The 18,320-nt window shown below is 37.1% G+C and overlaps 1 protein-coding gene across 3 annotated transcripts; it reads right to left on the bottom strand.

Moving 5' to 3' along the window:
- Window positions 1-2,083: 2,083 nt before the first annotated feature.
- creb1a (cAMP responsive element binding protein 1a) lies at window positions 2,084-17,403 on the bottom strand. Of its 3 annotated transcripts, none has more exons than XM_039649582.2 (8): window positions 17,227-17,403; window positions 15,762-15,860; window positions 14,496-14,642; window positions 12,737-12,837; window positions 10,698-10,837; window positions 10,328-10,510; window positions 9,057-9,207; window positions 2,084-2,775 (listed from the first exon to the last, which is right to left on the bottom strand). In XM_039649582.2, exons 2-8 carry the CDS (start codon window positions 15,849-15,851, stop codon window positions 2,631-2,633), a joined length of 957 nt encoding a protein of 318 aa, XP_039505516.1. In that variant the 5' UTR covers window positions 15,852-15,860; window positions 17,227-17,403; the 3' UTR covers window positions 2,084-2,630. The 3 variants fall into 3 exon arrangements, with proteins under 3 accessions (XP_039505516.1, XP_039505518.1, XP_088988319.1); XM_039649584.2 differs by having other exon boundaries at window positions 14,511-14,642; window positions 17,227-17,367; XM_089132193.1 differs by lacking the exon at window positions 17,227-17,403 and adding an exon at window positions 17,035-17,135.
- Window positions 17,404-18,320: the final 917 nt, after the last annotated feature.

Raw genomic sequence — 18,320 nt, 5'->3', positions numbered from 1 at the left:
TTGTACAAAATATGAATGGAAAAACAGGCATTTTTTTATTAAAAAAATAAAATAAAATTCTTGTTATTGTTTATAATGAATTGAGGAATATTACGTTTGATGTCTAAAACAAAAAAATAATAATAATGAGAAGGAGAATAGTGAACGACACCCCGGGTCACTAAAGACCCAAGGCATGCGTTTAAGGACAATACATTAGTTAAAGACACCTAATGTAAAGTGTGACCCAATTTTGTGTAAAACTGTCTTATTAGTTAGAAGCAATTATAGGCCACCCAGGTATTATAGAATATGTGCATACTGAACACAATATACCCTAAAAAGTTTAGGGTCATAAGATTTATAAATGTTTTTGAAAGAAATATCTTGTGCTCACCACGACTGTATTTAAAAACAGTCAGAGAAATATTATCCTACTATATATATATATATATATAATTAAAGTTTAACATACATATATATATATATATATATAGTTTAAAATATTACATATATGTTTAACATATTTTATATATATATATAACTCCTGTGATTGTATAATGCTGAATTTCCAGCAGCCATTACTTCTCACTTCAACTCATCTCATTATTTTCAACAACACTTTACAATAGGGTCTCATTTGTTAACATAAGCTGCATTAACAAACATAACAATGATAAATATATTTTTTTACATCATTTATTAACTTTTGTTAATATTAAGAAAAATATTCAGGCTAGTTCAGTGCATTAGCTAATGTTAACAGATAGCACTTCTGATAGTATTAGTAAATGTTGAGATTAATATTGAGGTTCATAAATGCCTTAGAATTATTATTGTTTTGTTAACTCATGTAATTTACTAATGTTAACAAATTAAACCTTATTGTAAAGTGTTGCCTTATTTTCGATGTTGATGTGCTGCTCAATATGTTTGTGGAAACCATGATACATTTTTTTCAAGATTCTTTGATGAATAAATGCCAAAAAGAACATTTATTTTGAATTAGAAATATGTTGTAGTCTTTACTCATGTTTGATAAATTCCTTCCTGAATAAAAGCCTTTTTTGTGTGTGAAAAAAATTGTACCAACTTCCAAGTACTGAATGATATTATACTGATAAAACAGTAGTATTGAGTTAGAATATTCCAAATACAACCCATTTTGCAGCTTTGCATCAGAACTTTCTGCAGAAATTATTTCCATTTCTGGGCTCCAAATATTAACCAATAATTACAGACAGGCGTGAACTAGGTTTGAACTGAACTTTGCTGGTCTGAGCAACTGGACTAAAGTGAAGATCAAACAATATTAAATCTTCTCAAACAATACAGATAAACTTTGGGGGAAAAAAAAAAACTACCTCAAAACATTCGATTACGAACAGCTGCCAAATATATAATTGTTGATGAAAGACTGCACCAGAATGCTTTATAACTGATTTAGGTTACACATAAGCAACATATCTTAAAAATACAATACATAATACAAAAATAAAAGTAAAAATAAAATCAGAAATGTTTAACCCAAAAAAAAAGAAGACTTAAAATAACATGCATGTTCTGTTGTTGGATAGGTACATGTTATGCAAAAGACAAGAGAAAAACAACAGCATTTCATTGCAATGTGGAACATGAAAAAAAAAAAATCCACTGATCAGAGATCAGTTATTATATATCAAAATCTTTGCCCAAAATATAAGGGAATCAACACAATTAGCCTCTGATCAGTGTAGATGGCACTAGAATAACCTGTAAAGTCTAGCATAGATGAAGAAATCCAATATATTACAATATAAGCACACTTACAACTTTAAAAAACGATTTTCTGATTATTGGCCATCAAATGCTCACTGAAAATCATGTAGTATATTTCATTTAGTTTACAGTTTTTCAAATGTTATTATTACAGGTTTCAAATGATTTGCTATATTCTATTAACAAATGCGAATGAGTTTCTCCTTAATTTAGTAACAAAAGAACACTGCTTAAAAAAAGTAGATGACATTATCAATCCAAGTAATAACAGATGGGCACACTATATATATATATATATATATATATATGCTTATGTATTAGTAACGGAAGCAGTTAAACAACAGGAGAGGGCACAGCTGATTTAATCTCAATCATTAAAGACCCATGCTGCAATAGTGAAAAACTCCATCCCTCTTTAATCATGCTCACAAGCAGTGCCATCAAGGACTGGTGCATTGTGGGAAAGTCTTTCAAATAGGAACCTCAGAGTGACAGGAGCGGGTCTCAGAAGCAGCACCCTGAGCTGTTTTCATGATAAACCCACACAAACATTCATTCCCTGTCACAGCTGCAGAAAGGTGCTCTTTATGGTTCACAACGCTCCTTAAGTAGGGCAACATGTTGATAACGAAACTGCACCCTGCATGTCGTTTTTTCTTGTCTCCAAAAAACTGACTCTCTTTCTTCTGAAGAGAAAAGGGAAATAAAAAGTTTACACGTACAAACTTACAATGTATTACTGATAACTGGATTTTTACAGAAGATAATATTTAAAAAAAAGAAATAAAAAAATGAAAAAAGACAGATGCTGTGCAGGTGCCTGTGGTATGTTCAGAGTCTCTGTCTCTAGAGGCACCAGAAGAGATCCGTTCAGCACGTATGCGTGAGGACAATTATTCAGATTTGTGACAGTAAAGGTCCTTAAGCGCTTTGAGCTCCTCGATGAGCGTTTTGTTCTGATTTTCCAACACGGCCACTCTGTTTTCCAGACATTTAACATACTCTTTCTTTTTCCTGCGACACTCCCGTGCTGCCTCCCTGTGGTGGAAACACATTATTGCAGTCAGGCGATTATAGAGGACACCAAATTAGTCACGCAAACTAAAAATGCAATTATCAAAACCATTAAGTTAAGGTTCTAAGGAAGACGAACGTATACAGGTTATATTCATATCAAAAGTCAAGTTCCAAAAAAAAATAAGATCTATAAACAATCATGACAAAAAAAATCTGCCATTTTAATCAGGCATGTGATCAACTAAGACAAAAGAAAAAAGAAAACCATTTTTTTTTTCTCCTTTATTTAATATGACAGGGCTGGACAATAATTCGATATCAATATATCACAATTTAATTTTTTTCAATAATGGTGATATGTGACCTGAGCATTATAATAAGAAATTATAACGCATTTCTAGCAAAAATAATATTTGATGATTTCTGGGAATTATTCGAAAATCGCACATCTCATATGCTAACGTTCGCTCAAGTTTACATAAAATTTTTCAGTACTGTAGGCCTAGTTCATGTTGTAGCCATTAAAGAAAACACATTTAGTTTCATATGTATGTTTAAATACACTCACCTAAAGGATTATTAGGAACACCATACTAATACTGTGTTAGACCCCCTTTCGCCTTCAGAACTGCCTTAATTATACGTGGCACTGATTCAGCAAGGTGCTGAAAGCATTCTTTAGAAATGTTGGCCCATATTGATAGGATAGCATCTTGCAGTTGATGGAGATTTGTGGGATGCACATCCAGGGCACGAAGCTCCCGTTCCAACACATCCCAAAGATGCTCTATTGCAGTGATCTCAAACTCAATTCCTGGAGGGCGACAGCTCTGCACAGTTTTGCTCCAACCCTAATCAAACACATCTGATAAATGCATCCATTGAGCTAATCAAGGTCTTCAGGATTACTAGAAACTTTTTTACAGGTGTGAGTTGGAGCTGGTTGGAGCTAAAATGTGCAGAGCTGTGGCCCTCCAGGAATTGAGTTTGAGATCACTGCTCTATTGGGTTGAGATCTCGTGACTGTGGGGGCCATTTTAGTACAGTGAACTCATTGTCATGTTTAAGAAACCAATTTGAAATGATTCGAACTTTGTGACATGGTGCATTATCCTGCTGGAAGTAGCCATCAGAGGATGGTAGTCATAAAGGGATGGACATGATCAGAAACAATGCTCAGGTAGGCCGTGGCATTTAAACAATGCCCAATTGGCACTAAGTAGCCAAAAGTGTGCCAAGAAAACATCCCCCACACCATGACACCACCACCACCAGCCTGCACAATGGTAATAAGGTATGATGGATCCATGTTCTCATTCTGTTTACGCCAAATTCTGACTCTACCATCTGAATGTCTCAACAGAAATTGAGACTTATCAGACCAGGCAACATTTTTACACACTTCATCTGTCCAATTTTGGTGGGCTCTTGCAAATTGTTAGTCTAGGTTTCCCCATACTGCCTTACCGCAGCGCGATTCAATTCATGCTGAAAGGCAGTCTGGATACCATGGCCAGATTTTTCACCTCATTTAGGGAACCAATCACAGAATGGTGAGGGAGCAGCAAGACGATGACGACATCTATCCCTCATACCGACGCAGTTTGTTTATATCTATGGATTCAACAATGTAGCAGACGCAAAGCTACCTTTTGATGCAGCCTTAGATATTGTTTTAAGTAGTTTAGAATGCAAGTTTATTTTGAAAAAAGAGCAGCTTTTGGCGTTAAACTTCGCGAGACCCCAGTCGTTATTGTTGTCTCGCCATTAATCGCCCTAATGGAGGAGGTGGTCAACCTTGGAATATCTGCCGCTTAGCTGTGTCCCGAGAAAGAAAATGTGATAAAGAATTGTCGATACCAACTTCTGTTCGACAATCCCGAGGCCTGAATGAGCGCAAAGTGGCAAGACATGTTAGCCACGGAGTTGTTGTACAGTACCTGCTAGGCATCGTCGTCGACGAAGTCCTTTAACTTATAAATGGTAAGTGATATTTATTAATATCATATTGTCATTATGCCTGACTACCTACTGTGGTTGTCACAGTGCCACTAAGTTGTGTTGCTTTTCAATCTCAATATACAGCTACCACTTTAGTCGCATAACTTTCAGCTATGCACACGTACCCGATTAAAGTTGTTGACTTTAGTCATTAAATTAGATTTTTATTTTTTTTTAACTTGTGAAGTACAAGTGCAAACAATTTCCAATCCAAATAACAACTATAACTTCTATGTTAAACTGTACTTAATAATACTTGTGTTTTTCAAATTGAAACGATTGGCTATGAGCTACGTACAGGCGCATTTGATAGACATTCTTAGCACCCAATAAGCGGCGCCAAGCATTTGTAAACCACGCCTCAAATACGAGAAATTGTGCATGTGGTTCCCAGACCCAAGTGTCAACGAGAATTGAGACGAGGCTAACAAATTGTAGCCTCTATTTCCTATTTATAGTGGAGATGAGTGGTACCCGGTGGGGTCTTCTGCTGTTGTAGCCCATCTGCCACAAGGTTGTGCGTGTTGTGGCTTCACAAATGCTTTGCTGCATACCTCGGTTGTAACAAGTGGTTATTTCAGTCAAAGTTGCTCTTCTATCAGCTTGAATCTGTCGGCCCATTCTCCTCTGACCTCTAGCATCAACAAGGCATTTTCGCCCACAGGTCTGCCGCATACTGGATGTTTTTCCCTTTTCACACCATTCTTTGTAAACCCTAGAAATAGTTGTGTGAAAATCCCAGTGACTGAGCAGATTGTGAAATACTCAGACCGGCCCATCTGGCACGTTCAACAAACATGCCACGCTCAAAATTGCCTAATCACCTTTCTTTCCCATTCTGACATTCAGTTTGGAGTTCAGGAGATTGTCTTGACCAGGATCACACCCCTAAATGCATTGAAGCAACTTCCATGTGATTGGATGATTAGATAATTGCATTAATGAGAAATTGAATGGGTGTCCTTAATAATCCTATAGGCGAGTGTAATATAATGTTTTGTTTTTTCCATCTATGTTAATTATATGAAAAGTCAACAGCATGAGCAAGATAGAAACATTAGATGAACAAGATAGGATCATTAGATGCGCAATATATCAGGGAACATATGGATTGGGTCAGACATGATTTTGACCACTTCATTAAGTTTTGTTTTGTATATAGCCTCTCTTTAAAGTGAATTTTGTTTTGTATAAATTAGATCTTAATTGTAATTGATGTTTCATTAACCAATTGCCTAGACTTAATATATTAGAAGTAAATATAGCAGAAAATAAAATCAGGACACAGAGGCAGTGGCGTGATCACTTGCATCTCATAAATGAACCAAAACTCAGCGTAAAGGCTACCTCACAAGCATGACAAATATATCTATAGAAAGCTTGAAAAATCTACTTTTAAAAAAAACAAAAGAAAAAAAGAAGAAAGAAAAGAAAAAAAACCCCTACTATCTTATGAGAGAGGAACGTGCTTTCGCTCTACTCCAGGCTTTTATCACATCCCCCTCCGCAGGGTAAATACACCTAGTCTTTCCTTAATTTAAGACCTATTCAAACTAAAATGAAGACATTTATTATACTTAGGGATGTAACGATTCAATCAACCCACTATGCGATACGATTTACAAAACTGGTTTCACGATACGATTTTCTCACAATTCTTTTTTAACAAGTAAGATTTAAGAAGTTATAAACGAAAAAGTGTCCCTTTCGTTATATTTTAGAAAAAAAGGCTGCACATTTATTTTTTAATTTTAAATTATATTTCACGAATAAAGAAAACTACATTAAGATTTGGATTTTGTTATAATTTGTATCATTACACTAGCTAGAGTTAAAAAAAAAACATTTAGAAAAATATGCCATAATCATAAATTATTATTATTTTTAAATCCATGTACACATTTAGAGAAAGAGATAGTAAAACAAATATATTAGCATTTCCTTAGAACACCTTTATTTTATTTATTTTTATTTTGCTTTATTTTGTCTTTTTCCCATGTGAAGTGTCTTTGAGTGTCCAAAAAAGCGCTATACAAGTGTGATGTATTATTATTATTATTATTATTATTATTAAATACAAAACTACGAATGCACTGATGCACCTTGTGATCTCCGTGGCTCTCGCACTTGACGTATTAATGCCTTTTACATGAAAACGGAGGTGACTGGTGCTTTTCACGGTGGTGATAATTATTAGTCTACGGACGGTCAAAATGCCGCCACAACTCCAATTTGATTGAGTCAACGTCAACATCTAGACTTGCATTCGCCATGTGTTTGACGGCACGTGCACACCAGTCCATGCCAAACACTGGCTTGTTCTATGCCACAAACTGCGTTTTCAGTTCATTCCTAATGGAAGTTGAGTTTGGCTCACACAAGCTAAAGTTCCATGAATGAAGTGAAAACACTCCCTAGCTTCATGCCAGTGTGTGCTCGCTGCTTATATGCCTGTAAAGCGAGGTTCACAACTTCCGTTGTTGGAACAAAATCCGTTGTTGACTCGCTGCAATTAATGGAAATCCGACGTAGCGATGGAAAACTTTAATCCCTGCTACTACAATGATATTATTGTAAAGTAAAATAATAACAATAATAAACACTTTAATAGGAACAAAATACATACTAACATTGCGGGTTATTACTACAATACTAACTTAATGTGTTAAAGTATGCAATTATTTCTTTTCAGTTTAACGCGTTAAAAAGCTTTATGCGTGGCTTAAGCGGGGAATAGGCATATATAGAGCAGTGGTTCTCAAAGTGGGGTCCGCGGACCCCTGGTGGTCCGCGAGCTAAAGCCAGGGGGTCCGCGAAATAATTTACAACCTAACGTTTTTTTCCATGCTATGAGTCATGTTTTCTTTATCATCTGAAAACATGCTGTTTATTCCTAAGTAACTTTTATAAAGCATTTAACATAAAACAATACAAAGTAGACACTTAAAGTTTTCTATAGATAGATAATCTATGTCTTTGCGTCAAGTAGACTATTCGCTGCTGTTGATTTTGCGGGACGTGCGCCAGAAAGGAGACAGAGAGACGGCATGAACCCGCATCCGGTTCTTTTCTGTATTTTTAAAAGGCATGACATTTTGTAGTCATTTATAATGTAGCCTATACACAAATAAAAAAATGGACACTTTACCGTTTCGGATGATGCACTCTTGTCTTATCTATGACCATAAATAAGAGTATTCCTGTTTCCACTGCTGAGGAAAAATTCCCATGTAATTGCGCCCCGGCGTCTCGCGTGCGCGCACAATAGTCAGTTCTAGCACTGCTACTGTAGATTTGACATTAGAAGTCTGATCATTATCAAAATAAAAGTGCATAGTGACAGGGCCGTACCCACAACTGAGGTTGCAAGGATGCACATCGCGATGATACGGACCTTCTCGTCTGAGGTGCTTCAGCAGACTAACAACGATAGCTCGTCAATGTCAAAATGTTTAAGTCGGAGTGAACTCAAAGTTCCCCGCACGACGTTTCAGTCAACGGTCATAAAGTGCGAGATAAGATGTAGGCCTTAATTAACATTAACTAAACAGCTGTTTTAGATAAAAGTTTTAAAAAACGATTGAAACAATCAGTTTGCAAAGTATTAATCATGCTCAACTTTAACAAAGGAAAAAGCAGGTCAATAGAAACATACTGTGCCCATGAGATTAACATTATGGATTCATATATTTAACATATACTGTATGTTTTTTTTAGCTAATTACAGTAGCTCAAATTAACAACGCACGCACCTATTAAACATAATGCCATTATCATTGTATTTATAGGCTTATGGGCTTTATTTGTGTGCAGAATAGGCCTAATTATTGAAACATTTCTCTTTTAAGGCCATTCCTGATTGGAATATGTGATTGTGTTTCGTGACATCTTGACAAAAAAAAAAAAAAAATGTATGCCACTGACTGACATGCTTCTACTAAATCTATAGTTATCCAATTGTGGGGCCTTAAAACACCTTAAAATGCACATGTGTAGATCAAGAACATCAAAAATTCCTAAGTGAGGGATCCTAAGTGATTCCTAGCAAGATCACTTTCGTTACCTCAGTATTAGGCTATTTAGAAATTCCTGCATAGTACCCTGGGTGGAGACCATTCATTTTGTGCAAAAATATTTCATTTGCCGCTCACACATTAACTTTGTGCTCAATAACTGTTATAAATATGAGGGGGGTCCTTGGAATTTTTTTTCCCCTGAAAGGGGTCCCTGGCACCAAAATGTTTGAGAACCCCTGATATAGAGCATGGGCAATTACTTGTGCAGATAAGTTTTAATCGTACCTGTTCTTCATAAGCCGAACCTCCCGCTTGCGTGTGACCTCCTCGGTTCCTCCCTGGCTGGGGATTGCAGGAGACGAGGCCATGACCACACCTGGAGCAATGGTGCTAGATGCGGTGCGGATCTGATATGCCTGAACGTCTCCTGAGGCCGCTGAAAAACACAAGCAGCACAGGTTTATGGTTTGACAAGGAGATGTTTAGATGCCAATTGACCCTTCGCTAAGCCCCGCCCTCCCTAGTTACTGTTGCTACGCCTGTCAAGCTTTCGCGGCTGGCCCATCTATTATAGTGTGGATGCACCCGGTATCAGACATTTTAATGAGATAATTAGTAATTTTCGGCGAACAAGTGAAATATCTGAGAGAGCAAGACAAAAGGGACTACAGTATGCATTCGAGGGATATATTCACGACATTATATGCAACCGATTAGAGAATAATTTCTTAAAAATTGAAGTTAAAGCCTAACGTTACAGTCCCAGCGCAAGCAGCAGCGCCTCATACGCTGACCGTTCAAATGGGAAACACAAATTGAGGAACAGCCATGTTCATACACAGCAGGGTATGTGAAAATAATCTTAATAATTATAAATCAAACAGCTTATCAATAAATCTTGTGGAATAACACTAATACCGGGAGAGCCGCGATCGGATTGGGTTAAGTTACTTAGTAAGAGGTAGGTTAACGTTAGTAGGATGTCGATTAACAAAATGCTGAAATATATTTTAAAGTATGTCAGTGAGCCTTTGTCTTGTCTCTTTAATCGTCTTAATTTACGTTATCATTATGACCAAAGAACCGTCAATATTTCCAAGCAATAATAGGTGTTTTTGTTAAGCATGTCGACATTTGCCAGAATGGGTCTCGCACATAGAATATGCTAGATCACGCCAATCATTTCTCCCCTTGGCTTTTAGATTTTCTGGAAGGAAAACAATTCCTCTCCCCCGTCCAAACTTTTAGTATATACCGGTATCAGATTTGCACAATCCATACGCACAATCATGCTTCAGCATGTTCCCTCGTTCGAAAGCTTGCCAGACCTCCCGCGCATAGTTACGGTTGCTACGACATGATTGGCCAGTGGCGGTTTTAGGGCGTGGCTTAGCGAAGGGTCAATTGTGGCTAGTGTCCTAGGTATAGATTAAGTCTACAGCCTGAGAAACTAAACCAGCACACTTACTCTTTCTCTCTATCTGTTGTCTTTCTTTATTCAAGGTTGTAGGTACTTGCTTAAAACGGAAATGTCTTCTATTTTTGAGAAATCTCACCTTGCACGACCACTTGATTGCTGGGCACCAGTATCTGCTGCCCGTCGCTGGTCTGTGCATACTGCAGGATGGTGGTGCCCTGCTGAGCACCTGCTGCATTTGTCATGGTCAGGGTTTGTAGCCCTTGAACTCCATCTGTTCCGTTGTTGGCTAACTGGATCGCTCCACCCTGAGTAATAGCAACTGGGAGAAAACAAATGGCATTAAGTTGATTTAAATTCAACCAGTATATTAATGAAGCTATCTGAAATATTGACAACCTTTGCATTTTAATTTGTATTTAGCAGACTTAAAAATAGTCAAGTTACTATTTTAAAAGCTGGAAAATAATAGTAGTAGTGTATTTGTACTAGAGAAGCAAACAACTTACTGTACTGCCCACTACTTGTCTGGTAGATGGGCGTTGGCATGGTAACGGTTGTTATGGCTGGAGTGGAATCCTCCTCTGATTTTTCTTCTTCTATCCGTGGGACCGCTGGAGCATCGGATGAAAGGTCGTTCAGGATCTTTCTGCATTTCAAAATATCAAATAATGCTTATGAACAATGAATTGCGAATAAACTAGCGACTTTGGCGAGTTGAATTTTATATTCAATTATGGCTCGTTTCCACCGAGTGGTATGGTATGGTACAGTTCGGTAAGGTACGCAATTATTTGCGTTTCCACTGTCAAAAGTTGTGAATGGTACCAAAAAGCCAAACGTACTGTACCACTTTTTGGGTACTCTTCCATTGGGGTACCTAGCACAGTGGTACGGTACTAAAAGGTGGAGCTAGACTGCAGAACGTGGATTGGTTGACAGAGTATCGCATTCTACAAGGGCATTAGAAGCCCCATTTTTTAATATAGTTGAAATATAATACTACTGTTATTGTGTCACGAAACGTAGTTTTAAGAGTTTTTTGAGCGAGAATGTAGTCTTTTAAAGCTCAAATCTGTGGTTTAATTATAGATTTATGGTAATTTGACTTAGATCCATTCCAAGCAATCACCTAGCGCTCGGCACTCATGCACCCCGCCTGGAACAGCCTTTTCTCGGCTAACCATTCTGATGTTTGCTGCTGACTCGGACGTCTCTGTAGTGGTTAAACATGAGATATAGCACGCAGACGCGCCTCTGATCATTTTGCTCACGAGATCCAGTGAAAAGCACTTGAGTTCAGCGAAGAAAACAAATGTCAAGTTTAAACCAGTTTAAAGGCAGATGAAACACCGCTGACAAAAAGGAGAAACGATACAGTGAGAATCTGAATTGATACTGAATCCATTTAGCCTACCATGGATTTACTGTAAGGTTAGCCTGGTAATCTGCACCATGAAATGTGGGATATACATATTGAATTGTATAATATTATTAATGTAGACAATGTATTATGACTAATGGAATATAAGTACGGTGTTTAATAATGTATTTAACTGTTAGGCTATTGTTTTTCATACAAAAAATACAGAAAGCATTAAGTTATGCCATGATAGTGAGGAGCTAAGTTATAGGCTATAGCTGGTTTTATCTGTGGTTATCATGATCTAAATGAATGATACTGGATGACCAATGGTTAATTTGAATACAACTCAAACAGTCAGAATATTACTTTTTACCAAATAAAAATGTGGATGTTACATAGGAAAAAAACAAAACAAAAAAACAGATGTTCCTGTTTTTGTTAATGAACATAAATTTAAAGAGTAGTTTAAAACACAATTAACACTCTGGTTTATACAACTTTCACTTAGTTGCAAAAATCTGCCTTTAAACTTAAAAAAATAAATATTTGACATATATCGTGATAATTATCGAGATCGACTGATATAAAAAAAATTATCGTGATAATTTTTTGGGGCCATATCGCCCAGCCCTAATTAAAAATAGTTAAAATATTATCTCGTCTCATAATAGAGTAGACTACGGTTTTATGTTAGCACACCTCCTCTCTATCCCTCGCTCATAGCAGACTGACGGTTGAAGGGGAGTGGTTAATGATATTTTACTCAAGCCCTCAAACTGACGTCATCAGAGAAGAAATGCCGTTCCAGAGCGTGAATGTGAATGTTCAGTGAATGTTCAGATTTTGATTAAAGATTACCATGACAAACCAATTTTTTCTGTGTATTAACTTGCACGGATTAATTGTTCACCACAAGACTAGTAATGTGAGCTAACAAAGTAAATAAGGTCAATTCTAATTTCATGGAGACTTTAAGGTGAGGATGGAATAGAAGTTGTGATAGTCTATTCTTGATTTTGAACTGATCGGTTTGTTGTAGTTGTCTATTGCTTTGAGTGACAGCTTATCTAGTCCTCGCACCAGTGAACACAACTGCATAAAAGAAGAGAAGTCACAGCAAGAGGGAGGGGAAGGATTGTCATGAATCACCTTTGAGATGAAACTACAAATACATTCAAGTACCTGTATGATGGCCGTCTAGACAGGATCTCTCTCCTTTTCTGGCAATCTGTCACACTGTCCACTGACTCTTGAGAATCATCACTCTCAGCAATGGTAGAAATCTAAAACGAGACAAAACAGGAACTCATAAATACTGAAGACCCTTCATCCCCTACAAAGGTTATTATTTCTAAACTATCAAGCGTTCTAGATTAACAACAGAGCATACATATTGAATTAAGGTTGTTTAATCCTATGTGCTACATGCATACAATACTGAATCTACAAGGACACACCAGAGGTCACGTTAGACTTTCTCAATTGTCCATTTTGACGGTCAGAGTCGTAAATGTATGTAATTATTTATGTAAAAATTTATGTAATTATGTGATTATTATCATTCATTTTAATTTTCTTATTTTATTGAAAATAAGACTTTTAATAGCTTTTGTTTTCATTTACATTTTTAAATCATAATTTTAAATGCATAAGCTTGCCCTTTTGCTCGTCCTGTATGTATTTAGGAAGAGAACGGATGAACAGAGACTGTGCGAGGCAGATTTTTTATTCCCTGCAGTGACAATAAGCTTTGGTGCCTGAAATGGCCAATAGGAACAACACGCTATTTTAAAAAATACAAAAAATGACCTGAACTAAACTCAATCAACACTCTGATCTGCCTTAACTCAAACCTTCCTCCAGGTCCACATCAACTTAACCCTTTTCCTATTTTTCTTTCACACATGACAGGAAGGGTAAAACTGGATGCTCGTCAGTGCGCAATTAAACGCATCAAGACAAACCAATGTAGAATTGTCACTAGATTTTGCGTATTTGCCTCGGACAGAATACTTCTCGTGGCAATTTTAATTTGGTCCTGTAGGCTGAACCCATGCTCTGAGTTGCCAGATTGGATCGACAATTTCCAGCCCAAAAGCTCTCCAAATACATTTACTGCCAAAAGAATGTGTTAGAAGAATTCTACAAAAGGACCATTTAATTAAATGATAAAAATGCATACATTTCTCTGCCAGGAGAACAACAATACAACAGAAAAATGGATCAAAACATGGTAAATATAGTAAAAGAAAATGAGCAAATATGACAAATGTTTCTACCCAAAAAGGTAGAAACTATTAAAAGTATATCAAAAAACCTATTAGTAAACGGCAGTTTACAGATTAACAGATTTTAACCCTCACACACACCATAAAAGAAGAAAAGGCTGTTAAAAAAAAAAAGAACGACAATGTGGTTACCTTTGTGTTGCGCTTTAACTTCAAAAGACTTGAACATCTTTCTTGAAGTACACATAGAAGCACAGAACTTTGCACAGTCAAAAGCGATTAATCGTTGATTTAATCCTGCTCAATCCGCTGACTCTGCTGTGTGGGTGTGAGTTTAGTAACGTTGGATAGAGGGCATGCACATTTGGGTTTTGTTTGTTAACCAACTAGCCTATACAATTTAAATGTTTGAAAACCACCAAACCCGGACAAAATTTGTCCACCTGCCAAACCAATTTTTACCCGCACAATCTAATTCAAATCCGGCCAATCTGGCAGCACTGCCTGCACACTGCTCTCACACTCTCCACCAACTGAACACATTTACAGCTAGATTGTAATCTGCCAAAATGATGGACGACCTTCAGATTTTTCCGTCACTGGTAAAAAAAGATTCAATGACGGAAAATGTTTGCGACCTCTGGCTCACACAGAATCATGTAATGAGATTTTTGTACAGTTCTCTCTTAAATGAACCTTCTTGTCAGCCTTACTTGTACAGTTTGCACCTGTGGGGATTGTATGACGGAGGGCTGGGCTGCCTGGATGACTCCGTGAACTTGCACTGTTTGCCCATTGGGCAGCTGAACTAAGGTCACTGTGGGTCCAGTAGCTGATGCCTGTGCTGCAGCCATGGAAACCTGCGTCAGGGAGGTACAACAGGGTAAGTGAAATAAAATATCAATCCACATTTACAAGCAAAGACATTTTGAGGGGCAGGGGCTCAAGTGAATAAAGGACACTTCGCATATTTACGTTTTTTTTTTTTTTTTAATGTATAAAAAAGGTAAATTTTATCTTCCTCAAACTCACAGAATTGTTTCATTTTCAAAAGATGTCTACAAAATAATCAGTTCACTCAGAAACCATGGTCTCCTTAGCATTCATAGGTTTAGAACAGCATAGGAATCCATGGCAAAATGTGCATGTTTTCTATGCTACCAGTTTCAATCAAGTATATATTTTATACACCTGATGGTGATATCGATTTAGTTTCACATTTGAGGGAGGACTGTATCATCATCATCAAATAAAAACTTCAAAATCCACATTTAGATGGAGTTTGTTTTACTATCCTCCATCTGTTTGGATCTGTAGATTTCTTCTAAATCCACCAATTTAGATTTCTAAATTTCAGGGGGAAAGACTCTTGATGTAAGTCAGTAACTTTAATAATAAGAAGTTTAGGCCATACAAAGTCATAACGTCTGGATTTTCCATACAAGGTCATAATTACATTTAGCCACGTCTTAAATTGGTATGCTTATTCATTCATTATCGCGATATAATTTTTCTCGATAAAACGATTTCAATTTCGAGTCAATATTGACAATGCTCGATATTAATATCGAATTTGATTATGTTTATGTGCCAAAAGTAGAACGAAACTCATTTGAATCACACATGGATTGTTTATCCGGTCGGCTCAAAGTCCAAACGGCAGCAGATGGGTTTACTCTAATCGGTGCTACAGAACTCCTGACATTTAGATACACTATTAGATATATTTGTTAGACAGGGAAGCTGTGCGCAAACAGTATATATATATATATATATATATATTCATTTTATTTTATTACCCCCTGGAAAAAGGGCACTTCCTCTCCAGGAATAAAAAGAGCAGGTGCTCAAGCCCCTTTTGATTTCTATGTGCACGTGCCCGTCTACATAATTACTTAACTGTTCAAATATAATCAGCCTTGCCATGCTAGCAAATTTGTTTCCAAGAGCTTCGAAACCATGCAATACTAGAAACTCACCTGCGCCAAAGTGGCCAGCTGCTGACTGTCTGTCTCTGAGATTGCAGTGTCGCCGCCCTGCTGGACATCTGCTCCTGTCTCCATGGTCATTTAGATAGCCTGGAGATGCAATTCAAAATATTTTATTTTGATAAATATACATGATACTACAGATTACAATTTACTATGAAATTACAGGGAAGGTAATCAAAATACCATGAAAAGGGGGTGTTTATCGATGTAAATGTGAAATCTGAAAGGGTTTGACCGCAAAATCTGCCCACAGACTGGGTTTGTCGGTTTCATTTTGAGTATTAATTTGTGTAGCCTGATGGGTTATATTGTAAAATAGATCTATGTATAGGTATTAAATGCAAATGTATATTAAATACATTAAAATAAATTGAATAAATTAATAATGCATAATATTTAACACTATGCAATATATTTAATATGTTTTTTGACATTCTAAAAGGATGAAATGTTTGCATGTATATAATCCAAATTTAATTTCAGATGACAAAAATAGTATATGACATTAGATAACGTGAAAAACAGACTATAATATACATAGAAACAAATGTAGCAACCAAGCTTTAACACATGAATGAGATCATGCATCATAAATTTAAAGAAACACACTTTGAAGGATTCCATGACTGTTGTGTAAAGAGCAATGTTGAAAATGAGTGTTTAATCATCGTGCTGAACAAACCAAGCTGACTCCATTTGCCGCCTTTTTTTTACTTCCGTATACAGCTGTCAGTCATATTTGCGCTTTGGTTTTTAAGAATTTTATGATTAAAGCAAAATAAAGAAAAGAAATGTGGAAGCGAAATGTTTTTTTGTTTTTACGTGAGCGTAATTATGGATATTTAATACAATACATTTAAGTGATGGCATTTTAAGGCGTGTTTCGACTTGTAATAATGTCCCAGGTTGAATGCTATGCAACACAAAATCAGTCTGTTTATGGTGTACTTTGAAGGAAATAATACTCAAGATGAATACATTTTCTCTCATTTTATTTACCAATTCAATCCACAATTTATTACATAAGATAATTGTTTTTGTGGTACAGAAAGACCTTTATATGGGCGAGAATGCAGTAAAGATCTTTCATTGAACACGAAACGCTTCGACTAACGTTAACGTTACTCTAAAAAAAAACAATGCTGGAGTCAAGAAAAAAAAATCTTGTGCTGTATTTCCATCAAAATGTGCCATGGTCGAGCGATCATATTCATATAACATTATCCATCCCTTAACTTATCCTTTCCTTAAACACACATACTTCGTAGAATCACCGCGCTTTTCCTCCTTCGACTGCCTGACTGACTCATTGTCTGCAAGCAAGTCTGAGCTATTGAGAAACATGCCCACCGCCGCCATGATCTCTTTGTTACACACGGATCGAGCATTGCGACATGTCCACTAAAACAGCAAGTGCATTATCTCTTTCCCCCACGAATGCGTCTCTTCTTACCCGACACAGACTCGCCTCGTCACTCCCAGGCCTCCGGAGCTCCACTTTTATTTAGTCCGACACGTAAGAGACCGCGTCAGGCTACACCTCCGTCGCGTCACCGAGGACAACAACACAGAGATCGAGGGGGACGAAATACAGCCCTAATTCACTATCGACAAGATCCGAGGTGTAGGCGGAACGTAACGAACGGCGTACGAAGATATACGAACAGCTACCGACCAGAGTCGGATTCACACGAGCCCTGATACGAGCATGCGTCAAATCCATAGACAGTGGCTGCGCATGCGTCAAATCCTTGCCCTATGATTGGCTGCGCATGCGTCAAATCCTTGCGCTATGATTGGCTGCCCTTAGTCGTAATAAATATGAATAAATCTGCTCAAACGTCCTAGAACAATTTATTCGCCAGCTAGCCTATATCTGCCTAACCCCAAATCAGAAAAAGTTGGGACATTTTGTAAATGCAATAAAATCAAGAATCTGCTATTTGTTCATTCTTTTTAACCTTTTTTAACTGACAAAAGTACAAAGAAAAGTTTTCCAACGTTTTCACTGACCAACATAATTGTATTTTGTAAATATGAACACATTTTGATTTTGATGGCTGCAACAAACCCCAAAAGGTTGGGACAGAGACATGTTTACCACTGTGTCACATCGCCTTTCAATCATTTGGGAGGATACTAATTGTTGGAATTTTGCTAGTGGAATATTTGCACAATCTTGTCTGATACAAGACAGCCGCTCAACAGTCTGTGGTCATCATTGCCCGATTCTCCTTGAGATAGATGTGGACTGCAGTAAACAGGCAGGCACATCCCTTCTGTGGTGTAGTGTCTAGATAGAAACACTCATGTAGTTGTAGCATGTGCAGAATGAGGCCTGGCATTGTCTTGCTTCCCAGGAAAAAGTTTCTGTACAAAATGCCTTCATGTCAGTGGTACCTTCACAATAATGGAAGTTAGCCATACCGTTTGCAATGATGCACCTCAAAACCAGGACAGATGTCTGCTTTTGCACCTGTCACTGGTGAAAGTCTGGTTGTTCCTTTTCATCTTTGGGACTGAGAACTTGATTCCATTTTCTCCCAA

The sequence above is a fragment of the Pimephales promelas genome, chromosome 6 (assembly GCF_988280905.1).
Source record: "Pimephales promelas chromosome 6, fPimPro1.hap1.1, whole genome shotgun sequence".
In the NCBI taxonomy this organism is placed as follows: domain Eukaryota; kingdom Metazoa; phylum Chordata; class Actinopteri; order Cypriniformes; family Leuciscidae; genus Pimephales; species Pimephales promelas.
Note: the sequence above shows the minus strand (reverse complement) of the source record. Positions and strands in the feature narration are given on the sequence as shown.